The 16642-nt window shown below is 45.2% G+C and overlaps 1 protein-coding gene across 1 annotated transcript in view; it reads right to left on the bottom strand.

The window, feature by feature from the left end:
- The window catches only part of CARD11 (caspase recruitment domain family member 11), a 50503-nt gene that overhangs the window by 366 nt on the left and 33495 nt on the right, over positions 1–16642 (bottom strand). The window contains exons 16-24 of the mRNA XM_065412302.1: positions 15900–16101; positions 9849–9975; positions 8538–8778; positions 7785–7881; positions 6594–6683; positions 5150–5282; positions 4391–4570; positions 1409–1533; positions 382–497 (exon numbers count right to left, since the gene is read on the bottom strand). Of these exons, the coding sequence (XP_065268374.1) occupies positions 382–497; positions 1409–1533; positions 4391–4570; positions 5150–5282; positions 6594–6683; positions 7785–7881; positions 8538–8778; positions 9849–9975; positions 15900–16101 (1311 nt within the window). The remainder of the gene's footprint in view (positions 1–381; positions 498–1408; positions 1534–4390; positions 4571–5149; positions 5283–6593; positions 6684–7784; positions 7882–8537; positions 8779–9848; positions 9976–15899; positions 16102–16642) is intronic.

The raw sequence follows: 16642 nt of genomic DNA, 5'->3' as shown, positions 1-16642 counted from the left end.
ATGAGAACAATGAAGCAGTGCTCATTGTAGGGAGATTATCACTACTCCAGACCCAATCTTTCCCAGTAGGGAACGGCACAGGAGTGCTTAGTATGGGGGAGCACACAGATAGTCCAGTCCAGTGCCGTCCTCCTGCAACAAACACTGCCATCAGGAGTGGTGACAGAGTGCTGGATTTGGGGCAACTCATAGCTACTCCAGTGGTCATATATACAGGGAGGAGGGGGAGGAGTCATGGGAGGAAATAGAGCCATACTGAAGTTACTAGATTAGCAAGAAAAAGCTCTTCCCCTCCTCCCCCCCATGATAAAGTCATTGGACTATAGTGTTATTCAGTGACAAAGACAGAATAGCATATGTTCGAAAGATTTGATATGTTACCTGAACCTCTTGATGTTTTTCTCTGAGACTCTGATAAAGAGAATAATGGGATATATCTTGGCTTTGATTAAATCCTTTGTGCAGCTTATTCCAGCTTCCAGCAGACAATGCTTATTCTAAAAACATAAAGGCATAACAGGGTCATGAGGGAACATCCACAGCACTAATATCTTGTGATACAGACAGACATATCTCAACAGGGTCAGGTGAACTGCTCTTCATTCATCAGACCTGATGTAAAACCTTTACATCAAATGTACATTTCAGGTCCAAACTCCTCCCATGAATTCACAACTAGCCAATCAGACAAAAGCTAATTTTAGTACTCAGTATGAGAGCTCTTCTTTTGCAAAGGTTTAAAAATGAGTGACCCGATCTAAAGATAACGAATAAGCTAAAATACTATAAATAAAAAATAAAGTCAGACATATATTATATATTCACATGCACAGGTGTGGTCTTTGTTCAAAGAGAACATATACTGTAATTACTTCTGAAAAAACAACCAACTACTCACTTTAATCCTTCTGTTTTCCTCCACCGTGTAACGAATACACTGTATTTGAAGCTATCGCTCTGTCTTTGACAATGTTATCTTTATACTGCATATCATTGTCTCTCTCTGCATCCCAGTCTATCCTTTTCCTTGTCTAGGTCCCTGTCTCTCTCTTTTGCATTCACACACAGACAAAACAAAAGGGGGACTGACTAGGGAAGAGTGGGTAGGAAATGAAAGGGTATTTCACTCTATCAAGGTAGGCCATCACAGAGAGAGAGAGCACAAATGTAAAAGGATATGGCTAAGGATCAAAAAGAAAGGAAAAATAACTGCACAAAGTTAAAGCTATTTGGGGAAAGATAAATAGAAATCTGGGAACAGGATGAGAAAGGGAGAAAAAAGAAGTTACTCTGAAAACATAAGCCCTTAATGTGGCAGTTAACTGACCACTTTGTTTATGAAAAGCAACCCGGTCTGTAGACAGACTCACAGAGAGCCTAAATACTGGCTACATTCCACAACCCTCACCTTGGCAGTGACGGCCTCAATATTGGCAGGTACAATGCATTCATAGGTGTTTGAATTCTTCTCTCTGGAAAAGATGATAGTCTCTGTCCTTTGCTTCCTTAGGAACTCTTCCTTTGTTACAATATCTGGAGAGGGAGGGGGATGAAAGGAAGATTAGTGGGTTCACATAATATGTGCACCTAGGAAACTGTCCAGCAGGAATTCAGACAGGACTCTGACGGTACAGTGAAAGAAGACCAAGCGTCTTCTTGAGTGCTGGTCTCATTTCATTCATTTAATTGAACTGAACCCTCAAATATGGCCTGCACCAGTGAATTTCTGAGCAATTACCACAACACAATCAAGGCACCCAATGACAACAATATGATGCAGTAAAAACTATACCAACACCTAAAATCAAAGAGCAACTATGTTCCACAGCACCAAATCACAAGGCTGGAATATTGCACAGTAGCTGAGACAGCATTTCACACAGTAATAGGTTACTATATCACCACGTTATTATTGGTGTTGCCATGGGGCTAAGGGGTCCCAGCCCGTTGTACTAGGTCTTGGACAACCACATAGCAGAAAGATGGTCCCTCCTCCAAAGAGCTTACCCAGCTCTTGTACTCATACTAAATAAACACTGCAAACCAAACTCTACAGCACTGTACAGAGCCTAGGAATCTGAAAATCCATCTGACTAGCAATAGACCAATTTCACTATCCAAGGTGCGTGAAATACAGAATAGTAAACAAACCATACAAATGGCAAAGAGTAAATTAGACTCTTAAAATTACTGTATTTATATCAGTCTAAGTTGTTCATAATAACACAGACCAGGGTACTGGGATTTCAGAACAGATGGTTTTTAACCTAAGAGTCTCTCTTCATGAGATAGTTGTGATGATCTGGGGAATCTGTTTGTATAATTTATTATTTTTGTGTTGGATTATGAATTCTTTGTCTGTAACTTTACCAAGCCACAAACTCCATTTTGAATGCAGGGCCTTGTTACCTTCTCTGTGACCTCTTTACCTCCGTGTTGGACTGAAATTCGAACGGGTATTGATACAGAGCTGACAACAGTGGGTCATTAACTCAGATGGTCTTCTATTCAAATATAAAGATCCTAGACAATTGACTGGTTCCGAACCAGGAAAATTGGTTTGTCAGGGGAGAGATCACCTGGCAATGAAGTCACCCGATAAGGGTCTGGGGTCATCAGAACAGGCTGATCGAGGAGTCACCTGACTGAAGAACTGAAAAGCTATGAAAGAGCTCACAGGGAGACACTCAGAACGTGTGGGCAGGAGAGGGGAAGAGGATGGACCGGCCAGCCAAAGTTGGCATGGGTGAGCAGGGGGAGAAGGCTCCATGTTTCAGAACACAAACCATGCACTGCAATGTAAGGATGCTGGATGGCCTCAAAGGACTCTGACTCCAGCCCACAGAATGCTCCAGAAATGGTGGAGAAACTAAGGCAGTGCAATGCACATAGGGTTTATTATTTGTGTATAGGGCTGTGTGTCTCCTGCTATTAAGAAAGAGCAATAATGTGTTAGAATCCTGTGCGACGTCTGTATGTGCTATGTGCTACACCTTACCACGTGCCCCCAAGAGGAAACCCAGAAGCCTCAAAACTGCAGGTGGAGATCTGAAAGAGGGTGCGTTTAAGCTATGGCAGGAGTCTGAGGGTGCATTTTGATTAGTTGCTGTGGAGTGGTTGCAACTTAAGCTGTTGCATCCCCGCTGGATTACTCAGAAGCACTTGAGCTTCAGCCCAAGACCCCACCAATGGGCTAGCTAGCCCAAGCCTACAGCACCAATTAATTCAAGCTAGAGATTAGCGTGTGTGGATGGGAATTGAGTTAGTGGACACAGTCAAGTTATAACCCGAGATAACTGTGCTGTGAAGACACATCCTGAGGGGCCAGCACTGGTTCTAGGGACTAGGCTGTGCAGTCTAAGCTCTCGGGAGGGGGTGCCAGATTAAGATCTGTACTCTGAAGGCGTGTTAGGGATCCTAAACCGGGGGAGTGACTGTACTCTGTTCATAGTCTGCCGGCTTAAAACACAAGGGATTCAGCACCTCATAGCTGTCTGGTGAGTGGAGCAGAGGTGGCGCTTAACTGGAACTATGACAGTAGTGTATCCCAGAGCAATCACGGTACAGCAGGGTTTCTCAAACAGGGGTCGCCGCTTGTGTAGGGAAAGTCCCCGGCGGGCCAGGACGGTTTGTTTACCTGCCCCATCCACAGGTCCGGTTGATCGCAGCTCCCACTGGCCGCGGGTCGCTGCTCCGGGCCAATGGGAGCTGCTGGAAGCGGCGGCCAGTAAGTCCCTCGGCCCGCACCACTTCCAGCAGCTCCCATTGGCCCAGAGCAGCAATTCGCGGTCAGTGGGAGCCGCAATCGGCCGGACCTGCGGACGGGGCAGGTAAACAAACCGGCCCGGCCCGCCACGGGCTTTCCCTACACAAGCGGCGACCCCTGATTGAGAAACCCTGAGGTACAGGATACTGCTTTGAATGGTAAACAGTTAACAAGAAAGAGTTTCACTCAAAAACCCAGTCTTTGGAGAAGATCAAATGCAAGATCTTCATGCCCTGGACTGGAAAGAAACCTATAATTGGTTGGAAGGAAGATATTCATCATTATAGCAACAGCTAGACACGAGCTGAGCAAAATGTCACATTACCTAGAGTTAAACACATTAGTACTGACAAAGAGCACTCACAACATGCCAGTCCCTGGAGTGTATCATGGCAACTATAGAACAGACACATGTATAACATTCACAGACACAGCACCTCAGGACCATTTATGATGGATATCTCAGACACATTCAGAATGTTCTTACAAACGGTCACATTGCAGGATCCAGAGCTATGCTGGGTGGTGACATGGCTCTGGGAGTCCCCAGCAGCTGGAATTTGTATGCCTACAGTAAAAAGGCTTGCTAAATTTAATACATACTGCAATCTTTTACACATTTACCTGGCTTGCACATGTTGAATTCCAAGGCACCTCCAGAATTGAGAAGCTTCTGCACCAAGGTCTTTGCAAGCATAGTGGGAGTGAAGAGGACCGGGCGCCTGCGGTCACAGTGGATTGGTCGCACCAAACTATAGGGGATCAGACTTAGGCTCTTATTGATTTCACTTTCTGAATCCAAATCTGAGTAAAGAGGAGACCGTTTACAATCTAGTTTGTTCTTCACCAGTACTGGGAGAAGGATGTAGAAGAATCACATACATTAGAGAAGGGAATTGCATGGTTGGTCATCTTATCCATCCCTCCATCCAGAGCAGTACTGTCCCCTACAGTATATTCTCCAGTGCAATGTCCAGTCTAGTTTTAAATGACTCAAGCAATAGGCCCCTCGTCATTTTCCTTGGGAGACTATTTCACAGCTAAATAGACCACTCAGTTAGACATTTTTCCTGATTAACAGCTTAAATTTTCCGTTGTTTAACTCTAATTCACTACTTAGAGTTATACTACCTTGGAGGAAGAACAGGAGAGAACCTAGGAACAGTTGTCAACAAAATAGGACGTTTCAGTCCAGTGGACTTGTTTTCAAGAGCTATCTTCCCCCTGACTCTCCAGAAAATTCCAAGGATTGAGTCACATGCAGAACATAAAAATTAGATATGGAAAAGGCCTAGGACCTGATTGTGCACTGCCTTCCACTTGTGTAGTCATTTAACCTATGTCAAGTGGGCGTAAAATTCTGTCGTGCTGTTATGTCCTTACCTTCCAATTTATCAGGCAACAGCTTCATTGCTTCAGAAGAGGTCCGGGCCAGACTGGAGGAATAGCCAGTGACAATGCGGACTCGCTCATTGCTGTTCATACGTTTGTATTTGTTTTCAGACCTGCTAACAAACTGAAAGAGCAAACAAAGAGGCTTGACCCCCACCCATTCTATGGAATTATATTCTTTATTCTTCCACATATTTGTTTGCTCCATGTCCCCTTCCATTATCTACCATATTTGAATTACCTCTGTGTCTAGCAAAAACAAGGCTACAGGTTCACCAACCCTTCCACAGAGATGCTGGCTGAATTCCAGGGCTATTTTAAACAAAGTAGATCTGACCTTCAGCTTTTGTTATTCCCTTGTGGAATTCTTTTCCTCTTGTTCTCTCTACTTATGAGTCATGTTCTATTTCTTTCTCAAAACCCTCCGGCATCAACAGAGTTACTACAGATGGATTCACTGGGGAGTAGCATGTTAGCACAGCAGTTCCAGAAACTACCCATTTCTGTACCCTTACCTTATTGCAACCCCCAACTTTTAGCTTGTCAGGACTCAACATTTTTTCCCTATAGCAGAATTTAACACCCAACAAAATGCTTCTTTCATACACCATCCACCCAAATATTCACTCCCCCACCTGTGCATTCTCTAACCTTCCCAACCACACCCTTGGGGATTTTTGTTAATAATGTGCTCTTCAGTCTAGCAGAGAAAGGCATAACATGGTCCAATGGCTGGAAGCTGAAGCTAGATAAATTCAGACTAGAAATAAGGTGCAAATATTTAAGTGAGAGTAATTAACCATTGGAACAATTTACCGAGGGTCATGGTGGATTCTCCATCACTGACAATTTTTAAATCAAGATTGGATGTTTTTCTAAAAGATCTGCTCTAGGAATTGTCTGGGGGAAGTTCAGTGACCTGTGTTATACAGGAATTCATACTAGATAATCACAATGGTCTCATCTGACCTTGGAATCTATGAATCATACCATTCACCCACCCATTCGCCATCCTCTCCACAATATCTGCCCCTGCAATTAAAAAACTATTCTCTTCTGGGATTTCATTCTCCTAAGTACCAAGAGAGTTAGTCTGGCCAAGAGAATTTATTGTCATCTTCAGATGAGGTCCATTTTAGCCCTTCAGGGCAGGGCTGTATGATATATCCAGATTATATTAATAATGGAGATGAGAGTATTAAAAGCTAAAGGTCCCGCATGACAGGGACAGTTAGAAAGTATAAATCAATCAGATTTCTCATATGTTAAAGCTCTTTGTTACAATCATAAGCACTTGGACAATGTCTCCAGCATGGGAAGTTAGACTTTGAGAGAACATGATACCTGAGAATATCACCAAGAGATATCTGACTCAAAACTCCCAGTGAAAAATCATGCTCTGATGTTTTGTAGAGGAGAATTTTAACTTTATTACCTGTATAATTTGTCCCAAAAGGAAGCTTGCGCGGGAGAGGCGAGGGCTGGCTTTGGGGTCATTCTGTGCGTCCTCTGGCTGCAGTGTATTCTGATAAGAATTGTAGAGGAAAAGATCAATTTCAGTAAATCGTAGCATCCAAAAACCAAAACAGGCCTTGAGCAGCTATTCGGCTATTTACAGTTAAGGAGATAGGGACTCGTTAGCATTCATACCCATTACAAAGTTAAGGAGTGTTCTGTGCAAATTACAGACCTAGCTCTGCCTAGGCTGAGATACTCTGCTCCTGTTACTATTTCCCCACATGCCTCTCTTCAGAGGAAGTTCTGTGACTGTGTCTGCACTAGACATTTGACCAGAGGCCACCTGTGCAGTGACTAGTTTACTGTGGGATGGCAGGGCTATTTGCATCCAGTCATGCTTTTATGCCAGTGATTGCCGTCTACCCTGACACTTGATCAGAGGAGACTGGAGGACCATCTGGTGCTTTGCCTTGTTTGAAGTCTAATCCAAATGGTGATTGTAGCATCTCTGCATTATTGGAAGCATTCTTATGTGTGGTCCCAAAGTGTGTTAAAGGAGTGCTAGGTGCACACAAGGTGGCTAATACAGCAGAAAACTAATGTACTAGTGTACAACTCTTGGGGCTAAAGGAATAGACTTAACCCAGTATCACTGTGAGTAGGGCGAAAAGTCTGAAGACTTGATGCACAGAAGATACAGTAATCCCACTTCTCTGCATGGGATATACTTTTGGAGGAGACAGATTCTTTGGGCCTGGGACAAAGAGAACTCTAAGGGTTAGACGCTTGTTCAAGATAGGAGAGAAGAAATTCTGATTATTAGCTCTAAGGACACAGTTTCTTCCCCATGTACGATTGAGGGAAAGACCTTTGGAAGGTTAGAGGTGTGGAAGACTTAAAGAGACTAGAGACCAGGTAGAGTGGATATTAAACATGTGGAGACTTCTCACTGTCAGCATCAGGAGTTAAAATTATACTGGAGCTAGACCCAGAGCAGGAAACACTGTGGGTAAAAGGAATGGAGACACAAGACAGTTATCCACAGGGTGGACCAAAGGAAGCTTACAGACAGTGATTCACAACAGGAATGTAACGTAAAGATGAAGTAGTGAGCAATAAAGAGTGCTGGAGCAATTGGTGTGGAAAGACCCTGGCTGTGGAGACCTACCCGGAGTGCTCGAAGAGTGTTGGATGAACTTTCCGTCTCATCCCTGCTGCCTCTGTGCATCAACCGCTGTAGCTTCACCAGAAAGAGCTGCTGGGCTCTGCAAGAAACAGTGAACATGTGGATCAAGAAGACACATTTGAGATCATCTAGAGGAAGAATGGATGCAATGGTCAGTGTTTGGGAAAAGACTAAAGAGAGGAGGGGGAGGGGATAGCTCAGTGGTTTGAGCATTGGCCTACTAAACCCCGGGTTGTGAGTTCAATCCTTGAGGGGGCCACTTAGGGATCTGGGGCAAAATCAGTACTTGCTCATGCTAGTGAAGGCAAGGGGCTGGACTCAATGACCTTTCAAGGTCCTTTCCAGTTCTAGGAGATAGGATATCTCCATTAATTTATTTTATTTAATTTATTTAACAGCAATGAGGAATGGATGAATCACACAGTGAAGACACGGAACAAAATAGTCAGCAGGACTGTGGTACACAGCTGAGGAAAAGGGGGGTCTCCATTGTACATCTTCCTATCCTGCTCTCTGAGAAACCCATAGTCTCCTAATAAAATCTGGGGTCTCCCCCTCAAAACCTTTATGCTCACATGCTTATGCTTATGTTGCAACCAAACACCCGTCCTGACCACCAACTCTGAGAGTTGCACCTCCCCTCATTATAGCAGGTACTGATTCACACAACAGTGCTCATATAGTTGCTGCTCATAGTCACGGTCACTGTCCTATTTCAGCCTGCATTACGCTCACCTGCTGTAGCTGGGGATGGTCCCCGTTTCCAGGTTCCTGTCAGTGAAAGGGTCAACTCTGGCACACAGCCACTCACACTTCCCCTGGTACATGGTGTCAAGAATATGCACAATCTCATCACACTTCACTGACAGGGAGCAGCAGTCCAGCTGGCTAGAGATGTTCAGATTCAGGCGGATGTGAAATGAGTCCCCTGACGTGATCAATCCTTCATCCAGTTCCGACAGCAGTTTCCTGTAACCTGCAGCAACAAAGGAAGGAGCCAAGCATGGTCAATCTGTGGCCAAGTGCTGCTGTATTCCTAGCTTTCAATGAGTAGGCACTGTTGTGGTGGAAGTTCACCGCACTGAAACCCTAGTTTAAATTGACAGGGCACTTCTGAGAGGAAACTCATACTGCTAGAGTGTTAGTTGGAATGGTCTGGGAGCAGCTCACGCTGCAGGTATCACAGTCCATAAGAGATTCCTGTTCTAAGGATACATTTAGGCAACATCATTTCTGGTAGGTTTTATACAAATCATCCATAAAACAGTGAACTTCCCAACAAAGACACAGGCTGAAAAGCTTAAGCTGTTATACTTAATCCTGCAAGTATAACATGAGTTCTACCAGGTGGTCTAATGGCAGGCTATTCGCTTTATTAACAGCTGTAACTAGCACTCCCACAATCTGTAACATGCTTTATCTGCAGCCAAGTGGTGCTCAAAAAAGGGTGATATTCTTTTCTACTTAAACATCAAAGGAAAATCAAAGAAATCACTTCCAGCATGATCTGTAGAACTGAATTCCCCTGACCAGGATAAAGAAGGGGCCAACATAGCTACACAAGTAAAAAATGGGTTTTGGAATGTAATTTTTAATCCAAAATACCAAATTATTACTACAAGCCACGATCATTAAAACCAAACTCCATTCAGCCGTTAAAGATAAGATAAAACTGCAACAGTAATAAACAAAGTAAACTCCAAAGTGTAACTGTTAAATCAGACTTTAGAGGTGTAAAAGAAAACGTAGCACACCATGTTACATCACAGAAAATAGTACACAAAAATCATCTGGCACATTGTGATTATTGTCTCCAATGACCCACCCACTAAGCTCTCCAGACTCTTGGGATGACAGATGTATGGGCTATTTCTGCTTTCAGTTACATTGGTGTAAATCTGGGGTAATTCTATAGAAACCAATGGATTTACCCCAGGTTTACACCAGTACAACTAAAAGCAGAGTTTGGCTCAGTGAATTCTGATCTAGCAGAGGATCTTAACTAGAATTCTGGCAATCTGTGATGAGCCAAACTTTAGGTCTTACCTTCATGGTTTGGTTTATACTGGAGTGTTACCGGTCCACTGCACCTCTGAATTGTCCAGTGAGCTTCTTCCTTTGTGCAGGTATCCAAGGGAACACTCTGATTTTCCCCTTTGATGCAGCCTTCCAGCTAGATGAAAGAGATACTCTTAGCTGTGAGCTCAGTGTGTGAGACAATTATGCCACCCATTACATTCTGTTGTTTCTTTCTAGAGTAAACAACTTGCCTATTTTTGCTAGCAATGCAATTACATTTAAATGATTTGTCTGTAGCTTCTTTTCTCTCCTCTGGAAATTCTAGAAGTTGGTGGAACTGTAACTCCATGATAATCCATGTTTCCCCAGTAGGAGTCACTACTGGGAATGGTATAGGGATGATGGCTTTAGGGTAAGCCAGCAGCTATTCCTTTCCCAGCTTCTCCTATCAAGAGCGGCAATAGGGAAGGGTGTAGCAATGCTGGTGGTGGGGGGAAGCTCATAGTATGTCCAGTTCCTGCAGGAATCATAGTAGGGAATGGTGCACACAGGGCCAGCTCTAGGATTTTTGCCGCCCAAAGCAAAAACAATTTTGGCCGCCCCCCCCCCCCCGTTTTTAAATTACCCCCACCCCCGGCCCCGCCTCAACTCCGCCCCTTCCCCAAATCCCCAGCCCTGCCTCCTCCCCCCAGGCTCTCAAGCCTGGGAGGGAGAGCAGCGGCGCGCGAAACAACTGTTGGTTGTTGATGGGTTGATGGGCGCGCGAAACAACTGTTTCGCGCGCCGCGGCCGCTCGGGATCGCCCCCTCCCTCCCAGGTTTGAGAGCCTGGGAGGGAGGGGGAGACTCCGAGTGGCTGCGGCGCGGGCGCCGCTTCTCCCCCTCCCTCCCAGGCTCTCAAGCCTGGGAGGGAGGGGGAGCAGCGGCGTGCGAAACAGTTGTTTCGCGCACCGCGGCCGCTCGGGATCTCCCCCTCCCTCCCAGGTTTGAGAGCCTGGGAGGGAGGGGGAGACTCCGAGTGGCCACGGCGTGGGCGCCGCTTCTCCCCCTCCCTCCCAGGCTCTCAAGCCTGGGAGGGAGGGCGAGTAGCGGCGCGCGAGCGGCAGCGGAGGTGAGCTAGGGCGGCCGGGGCACATTTTTAGGGGCAGCATTCTGGCCCCGGCCATGCCGCCCCTAAAAATGTGCCGCCCCAAGCACCAGCTTGTTTTGCTGGTGCCTAGAGCCGGCCCTGGGTGCACAAGCCATGGGGCTGAACAAAACCACAGAGCTACCACAATGACAGCTTCTCCAGGCAGAAGTGGTTACTGGGTCTAACAGTTTTAAGGATAACAGCTCATAGACTCGTAGACATTAAGGTCAGAAGGGACCATCATGATTATCTAGTCTGACCTCCTGCACATTGCAGGCTGCAGAACCTCACCCACCCATTCCTGAAATAGACCCCTAGCCTCTGGCTGAGTTACTGGAAGTCCTCAAATCATGGTTTAAAGACTTCAAGTTACAGAGAATTCACCATTTACACTAGTTTAAACCTGCAAGTGATGTGTGCTCCATGCTGCAGAAGGCGGCAAAACCCCCCCAGGATCTCTGCCAAGCTGACCTGGGGGAAAATACCTTCCTGACCCCAAATATAGTGATCACTTAGAACTGGAGCATGTGAGCAAGACCCACCATGCAGATACCTGGGAAAGAATTCTCTGTAGTAACTCAGAGCTCTCCCCATCTAGTATCCCATCTCCAGCCACTGGGGATTTTTGCTACTGGCAGTTGCAGATGGGCCACATGCCATTGTAGGCAGTCCCATCATACCATTCCCTCCTTATCAAGCTCAGTCTTGAAGCCAGTTAGGTTTTTTACCCCCACTGCTTCCCTTGGTAGGCTGTTCCACAACTTCACTCCTCTGATGGTAAGAAACCTTCACCTAATTTCGAGCCTAAACTTGTTGATGGCCAGTTTATATCCATTTGTTCTTGTGTTCACATTGGCGCTTAACTTAAATAATTCTTCTCCTTCCCTGGCATGTATCCCTCTGATGTATTCATAGAGAACAATCAGCCTTCTTTTGGTTAGGCTAAACAAGCCAAGCTCTTTGAGTCTCTTCTCATAAGGTAGGTTTTCCATTCCTCAGATCCTCCTAGTAAGCCCTTCTCTGCACCTGTTCCAGTTTGAATTCATCTTTCTTAAACATGGGATATCAAATGTGACATTCCATACCTTGGGGGAGTGTCCTGTAACCCCCATATTCCTCATTTTTATATGATTGTGATCTTACATATAAAGCATGCCTTATAAGGTATCAGGGGAAAGATTATGATCTGCTGAAAGTCATTTCTTTATCCATATATGTATATCATTAATGCATATGAAGTTATGAGAACTGTGTTGTATGGTTGTCACTAAAACATACCGTAAGTTGGGGAATCAGCCAGATATTAGCTCCCCAGCGGCAACAGCAAGGAAAGTAACCAATGCCTGGGCGGGTGTCAAACAACCCATCAACAATCATTGTCCAGCAAGGGAGCTACAATTCAATGACTCACCTGCATGAGGCCACACCAGGGGAATTGCTCAACCTTGCCCGGAGACTCAGTAATGCCCACCAGACATGCCTGGACTTGTGTGTTCCCCAAGCACATGGGACTGAGGTTATAAAACAGAACAGAGCAGGCCCATGCTTCGCCTTTCTCCTGCCCCCACCTATGTTGCAAGCAACCAAGACACTCGGAAGAAGACTGAAGACTCCAAGAGAGGAGACTGGCCCAGATTTAAGGGCCAATCAGTATATTAAGGACTGCAATATCCAGTGGGGTGAGAAAAACTGCTTAGTCTAGTTGTTGCCCAGTCTAATAGGGTTGAGAGTTTAGACTGTGCTTATATTTTGTTTCTTTTGGTAACTAACTCTGACTTTTTGCCTATCGCTTATAGTCTCTTAAAATCTATCTTTTGTAGTCAATACATTTGCTTAACTGTTTATCTTTACCAGTGAGTTTGCCTGCAGTGTGTGGTAAATTTGCTCAGGTTTTATACAAAGGCTGGTGTATATCCGCTTTCCATTGATGAAGTGGCGAACCAATTAATAAATTTGCACTGCTCATCTTGTGCAGTGCAAAACGGTATATTCCTGAGGTACAGTGCTGGGAGCTGGGGGGATTTGACTCTGGTGCCTTTCTCTGTGTGATTCATGAGTGGCTCTGGGAGCATTCATGCAATCTAGCTAGGTGTTGGGTCTCCACATGCAGTTGTGCTGAGTGATAACAGCCCCTGGAGGGATTTGCTGCTGGTCACTAGCAAGGCATTGTGAGAGGCAACCCAGGCTGGAGAGAGTTCAGGGGGAACAGCGGTCCCACGGTCACAGGCTGCACCCCGGGAATCCCGTCACATCCAGAATTGCACACAGTATTCCAGATGAGGTTTCACCGGTGCCTTGTGTAATGGTACTAACACTTCCCTGTCTCTTCTGGAAATACCTCGCCTGATGCATCCTAGGACAACATTTTTCATGGCTGCATCACATTGACATCCTGTGATCAACCAATACACCCAGATCTGTCTCTTCCAACTGAAAAAACCCCAGCTTATAGCAAAAATTCTTGTTCTTAGTCCCTAAACACATAATCTTGCACTTTGCAATATTAAATTGCATCCCATTTCTATTACCCCAGTTTACAAGGTCATCCAGATCTCCTTGTATGATATTCTGGTCTTCCTCTGTATTGGCTATACCTCCCAAATTTTATTAGCACACTCTCACTTGTGTCAAGATGAGTAATAAAACTGTTAAGTAAGATTGGTCCCAAGACCAACCCTGAGGAACTCCACTAGTAACTTCCCTCCAGCCCGACAGTATGACATGTTGTTGTCTCCCCTTTAACCAGTTCCTTATCCAGCTTTCAACTCTCATATTAATCCCCATCTTCTCCAATTTACCTAATAATTTTCCATGTGGAACTGTATCAAATGCTTTATTGAAATCCAGATAGATTAGATCTACTGCATTTCTCTTGTCTAAAAAGTCAGTTATCTTCTCAAAGAAGGAGATCAGGTTGGTCTGGTAAGATCTACCTTTTGTAAAACCATGTTGTATTTTATCCTGATTACCGTTCACCTCTATATCCTTAACTACTTTCTCTTTCAAAATTTGTTCCGAGACCTTGCATACAATTGAGGTCAAACTAACAGGCCTGTAGTTTCCTGGATTACTTCCCCCTGCTTTTTAAAAAAATAGGAACTATATTAGCTATTCCTTTCTCCATTGCTGTGTCCATTCTTACTTGATTTTCCTTCCTCTTAATGTTAAAATCAGACATGGAGATTACATGAGCTTGTCCCAACCATCTCCCCCCGAGTTCCTAGTTTAAAGCTCTTTTAATGAGTTGTGCCAACCTCCATCCCAGAAATCTATTTCCCTTCCTACTCAGGTGGAGTCCATCCCATGAGAATGGTCTTCTGTCCACAAATGCCTCCCAATGGTCAAACATCCCAAAGTCCTCCTTATAGCACCACTGCTTGAGCCATCTGTTGATCACCATAACTTTGTCTCGCCTTCATTCTCCTCCTCTAGGAACAGGCAGAATCCCTCTGAACATCACATGAGCCTCCATTTCCTTATATGTTCCAGTGAGAATCTAGCTGTGTCATTTGTTCCCACATGAAGGATAATCAGTGGATTCTTTTCTGCTTCCATTAGGATCCTCTTCAGCCTCAAGTCCACATCCCATATCTTTGCTTCTGGCAGACAGCATACCCTCTGGTTCAGCTCTGGTGACAGGCGTATCTGTTCTTCTTAGTAGGGAGTCCCCAATCATGTAGACCTGCCTTTTTCTGGTGATGGTGTAATTCTCCGGCCTTCCTCCTGTTCTTTCTGGCTGTGAGTCCTCTTGTCTTCTATTCTCCCTTACAATCTTCTGCAAGTCATCCTGTATCGTCCTGGGGCTCTGAACTCTGGCTATCTCCATTGACTCTTCCCCTCTTCTTGTAGGACTAGCCACTCTTCTCTTCTTCCTTGCCCTCCCTGCTTCAGTTACAGCCTGCTGTGCCCCTTCTTCATTTTACAACTCAGCAAACCTGTTCCTGAGCTCTATTTCTCCTTCACCAGCCAGTCTTTTCCTCAGCCTGGTTCTTGTAGTCACATGCTTCCACTGATCACTCTCCTCACCCATCAGGCTCTGCTCTGAGTCCTTTCAGTCCAGCTTGCATCTGAAAGTCTTGACTTTTCCCTTCAGCCTCCTCTTGCCTTTGCTCCATCATCTGCTCAAATCCCCCTCAAAACTCCACCATAGTTTCCCCATGCCTTGGATCTTCTCTTCCATCAGCTCTATCAAGTGGAACTTAATACAAACAAGTTTTTTCAGGTACCCGCTGTAGGATCATGTACATCCCACAGCTTCCACATCCGGTTATCTTCATTGTCTCTTCCATGGCTTGGGTCACTACCACTGCTGCCTCTGTACCTGCCATAGCTTTCCCGCCTAAATTCCTGTCAAGGAACAAACAAACAAACAAACAAACAAAGACCCAAACACCCAAACAAACACCAGATCAAAATCAGAAGACCACACATCCCTACCCCTAACAAACTCCCACTCAAACTCCCTGTTTACAGCTCTGTTTGCTGCACCTGTGCCACTGGCTGACTGTTTGGCTGCCTAATCAGGGCTCTGTTTCTCTCACAGCACGCTGCCTCCTACCAGCCTCTACAAACTGAACAAGAGAAAACAAACAAACAAGCAAACACACAAGACAGAGGTGACAGGGAAAGCTCACAGCCACTCCCGTGCTAGTCTTTTCCAAGGGGTATCACTATAAGGAAGGGTGTAAAAGGAGGGGGCAGTCACTCCTGTCCCAGCTTCTTTCAGCTGGAGTGATTGTAAGCTGTAATTGTGCAGGTGTCTGGAAAGCCCACAAATACCCCCACTTCCAGACTCGCTCAGCAGGATTCCCGATTGGATCTAAAGATGTAGGAATATTGGCTGCAGAGATGCTCATGTTTTGTCATTACTAGGGAATGAGAAGAAGAAAAAAGAAACAAAGGGGATTAGTGCAATAAGCACACACTGTTTGTTGTATGTTTAATGCTTACCAGAAGCAGCTGATGTCCCTCCCGGAGGCCTGCTTTCTCTGCTTGGGATCCCAGCTTGACAGAGCTGATGAAGCTTCCTTTGTCATTCCCCCCCAGCAGAGTGATTTCTGAGTTGAGGCTGTCTCCATTCAGTGTGATGCGCTGGATAGTGTGGCAGGAGTTCTTAATGCGACCAACAGACGTCACAGAAGGACGGAAAGGTCTGTGTTCATGAAACAAATAAACAGCTTAGACAATGCAGTTCTCAGCTTCTCTCAACTAGTCTGGGACCAAAATAGAAATTCTCCACTCAGGACAAATGTGGGGAGGGAGCGGGGCATGCAAATGAGCTTTCTACATTTATCAAGCACTAGGATCTAATGACCCCCGAGAAATTTGTCCTCTCTGCTACAATACTACATAAGTTATACTAGAGAGCAGCATCTGGGCACCTCCTAAATGCTGAAACAAGACTGAACAGCCTCAGATGTATGATGGCAGAGTGAGCAGTGAGACAACAAGGTCACTAGGATAAAGCTGTTTTCTTCAGATCACTTTCCTCCCCTGATTTTTCTGAGATAGTCATGATAGTCAACCACAGTCTCAGTTTGCAGGATAAATGGTCCCAACATAACGTGTTGTGTTGCCACACTGTGACATGAGGACATAAGGAAGCGAACTGCCCATGCAACACTGTGATATCACCGTGTCATACGATATCCCATCCTCTGAGATTCATGGAGTGATCTAATATCTTGCATTTA

This window comes from Emys orbicularis, chromosome 10, assembly GCF_028017835.1.
Source record: "Emys orbicularis isolate rEmyOrb1 chromosome 10, rEmyOrb1.hap1, whole genome shotgun sequence".
NCBI classification, from domain to species: Eukaryota; Metazoa; Chordata; order Testudines; family Emydidae; genus Emys; species Emys orbicularis.
Note: the sequence above shows the minus strand (reverse complement) of the source record. Positions and strands in the feature narration are given on the sequence as shown.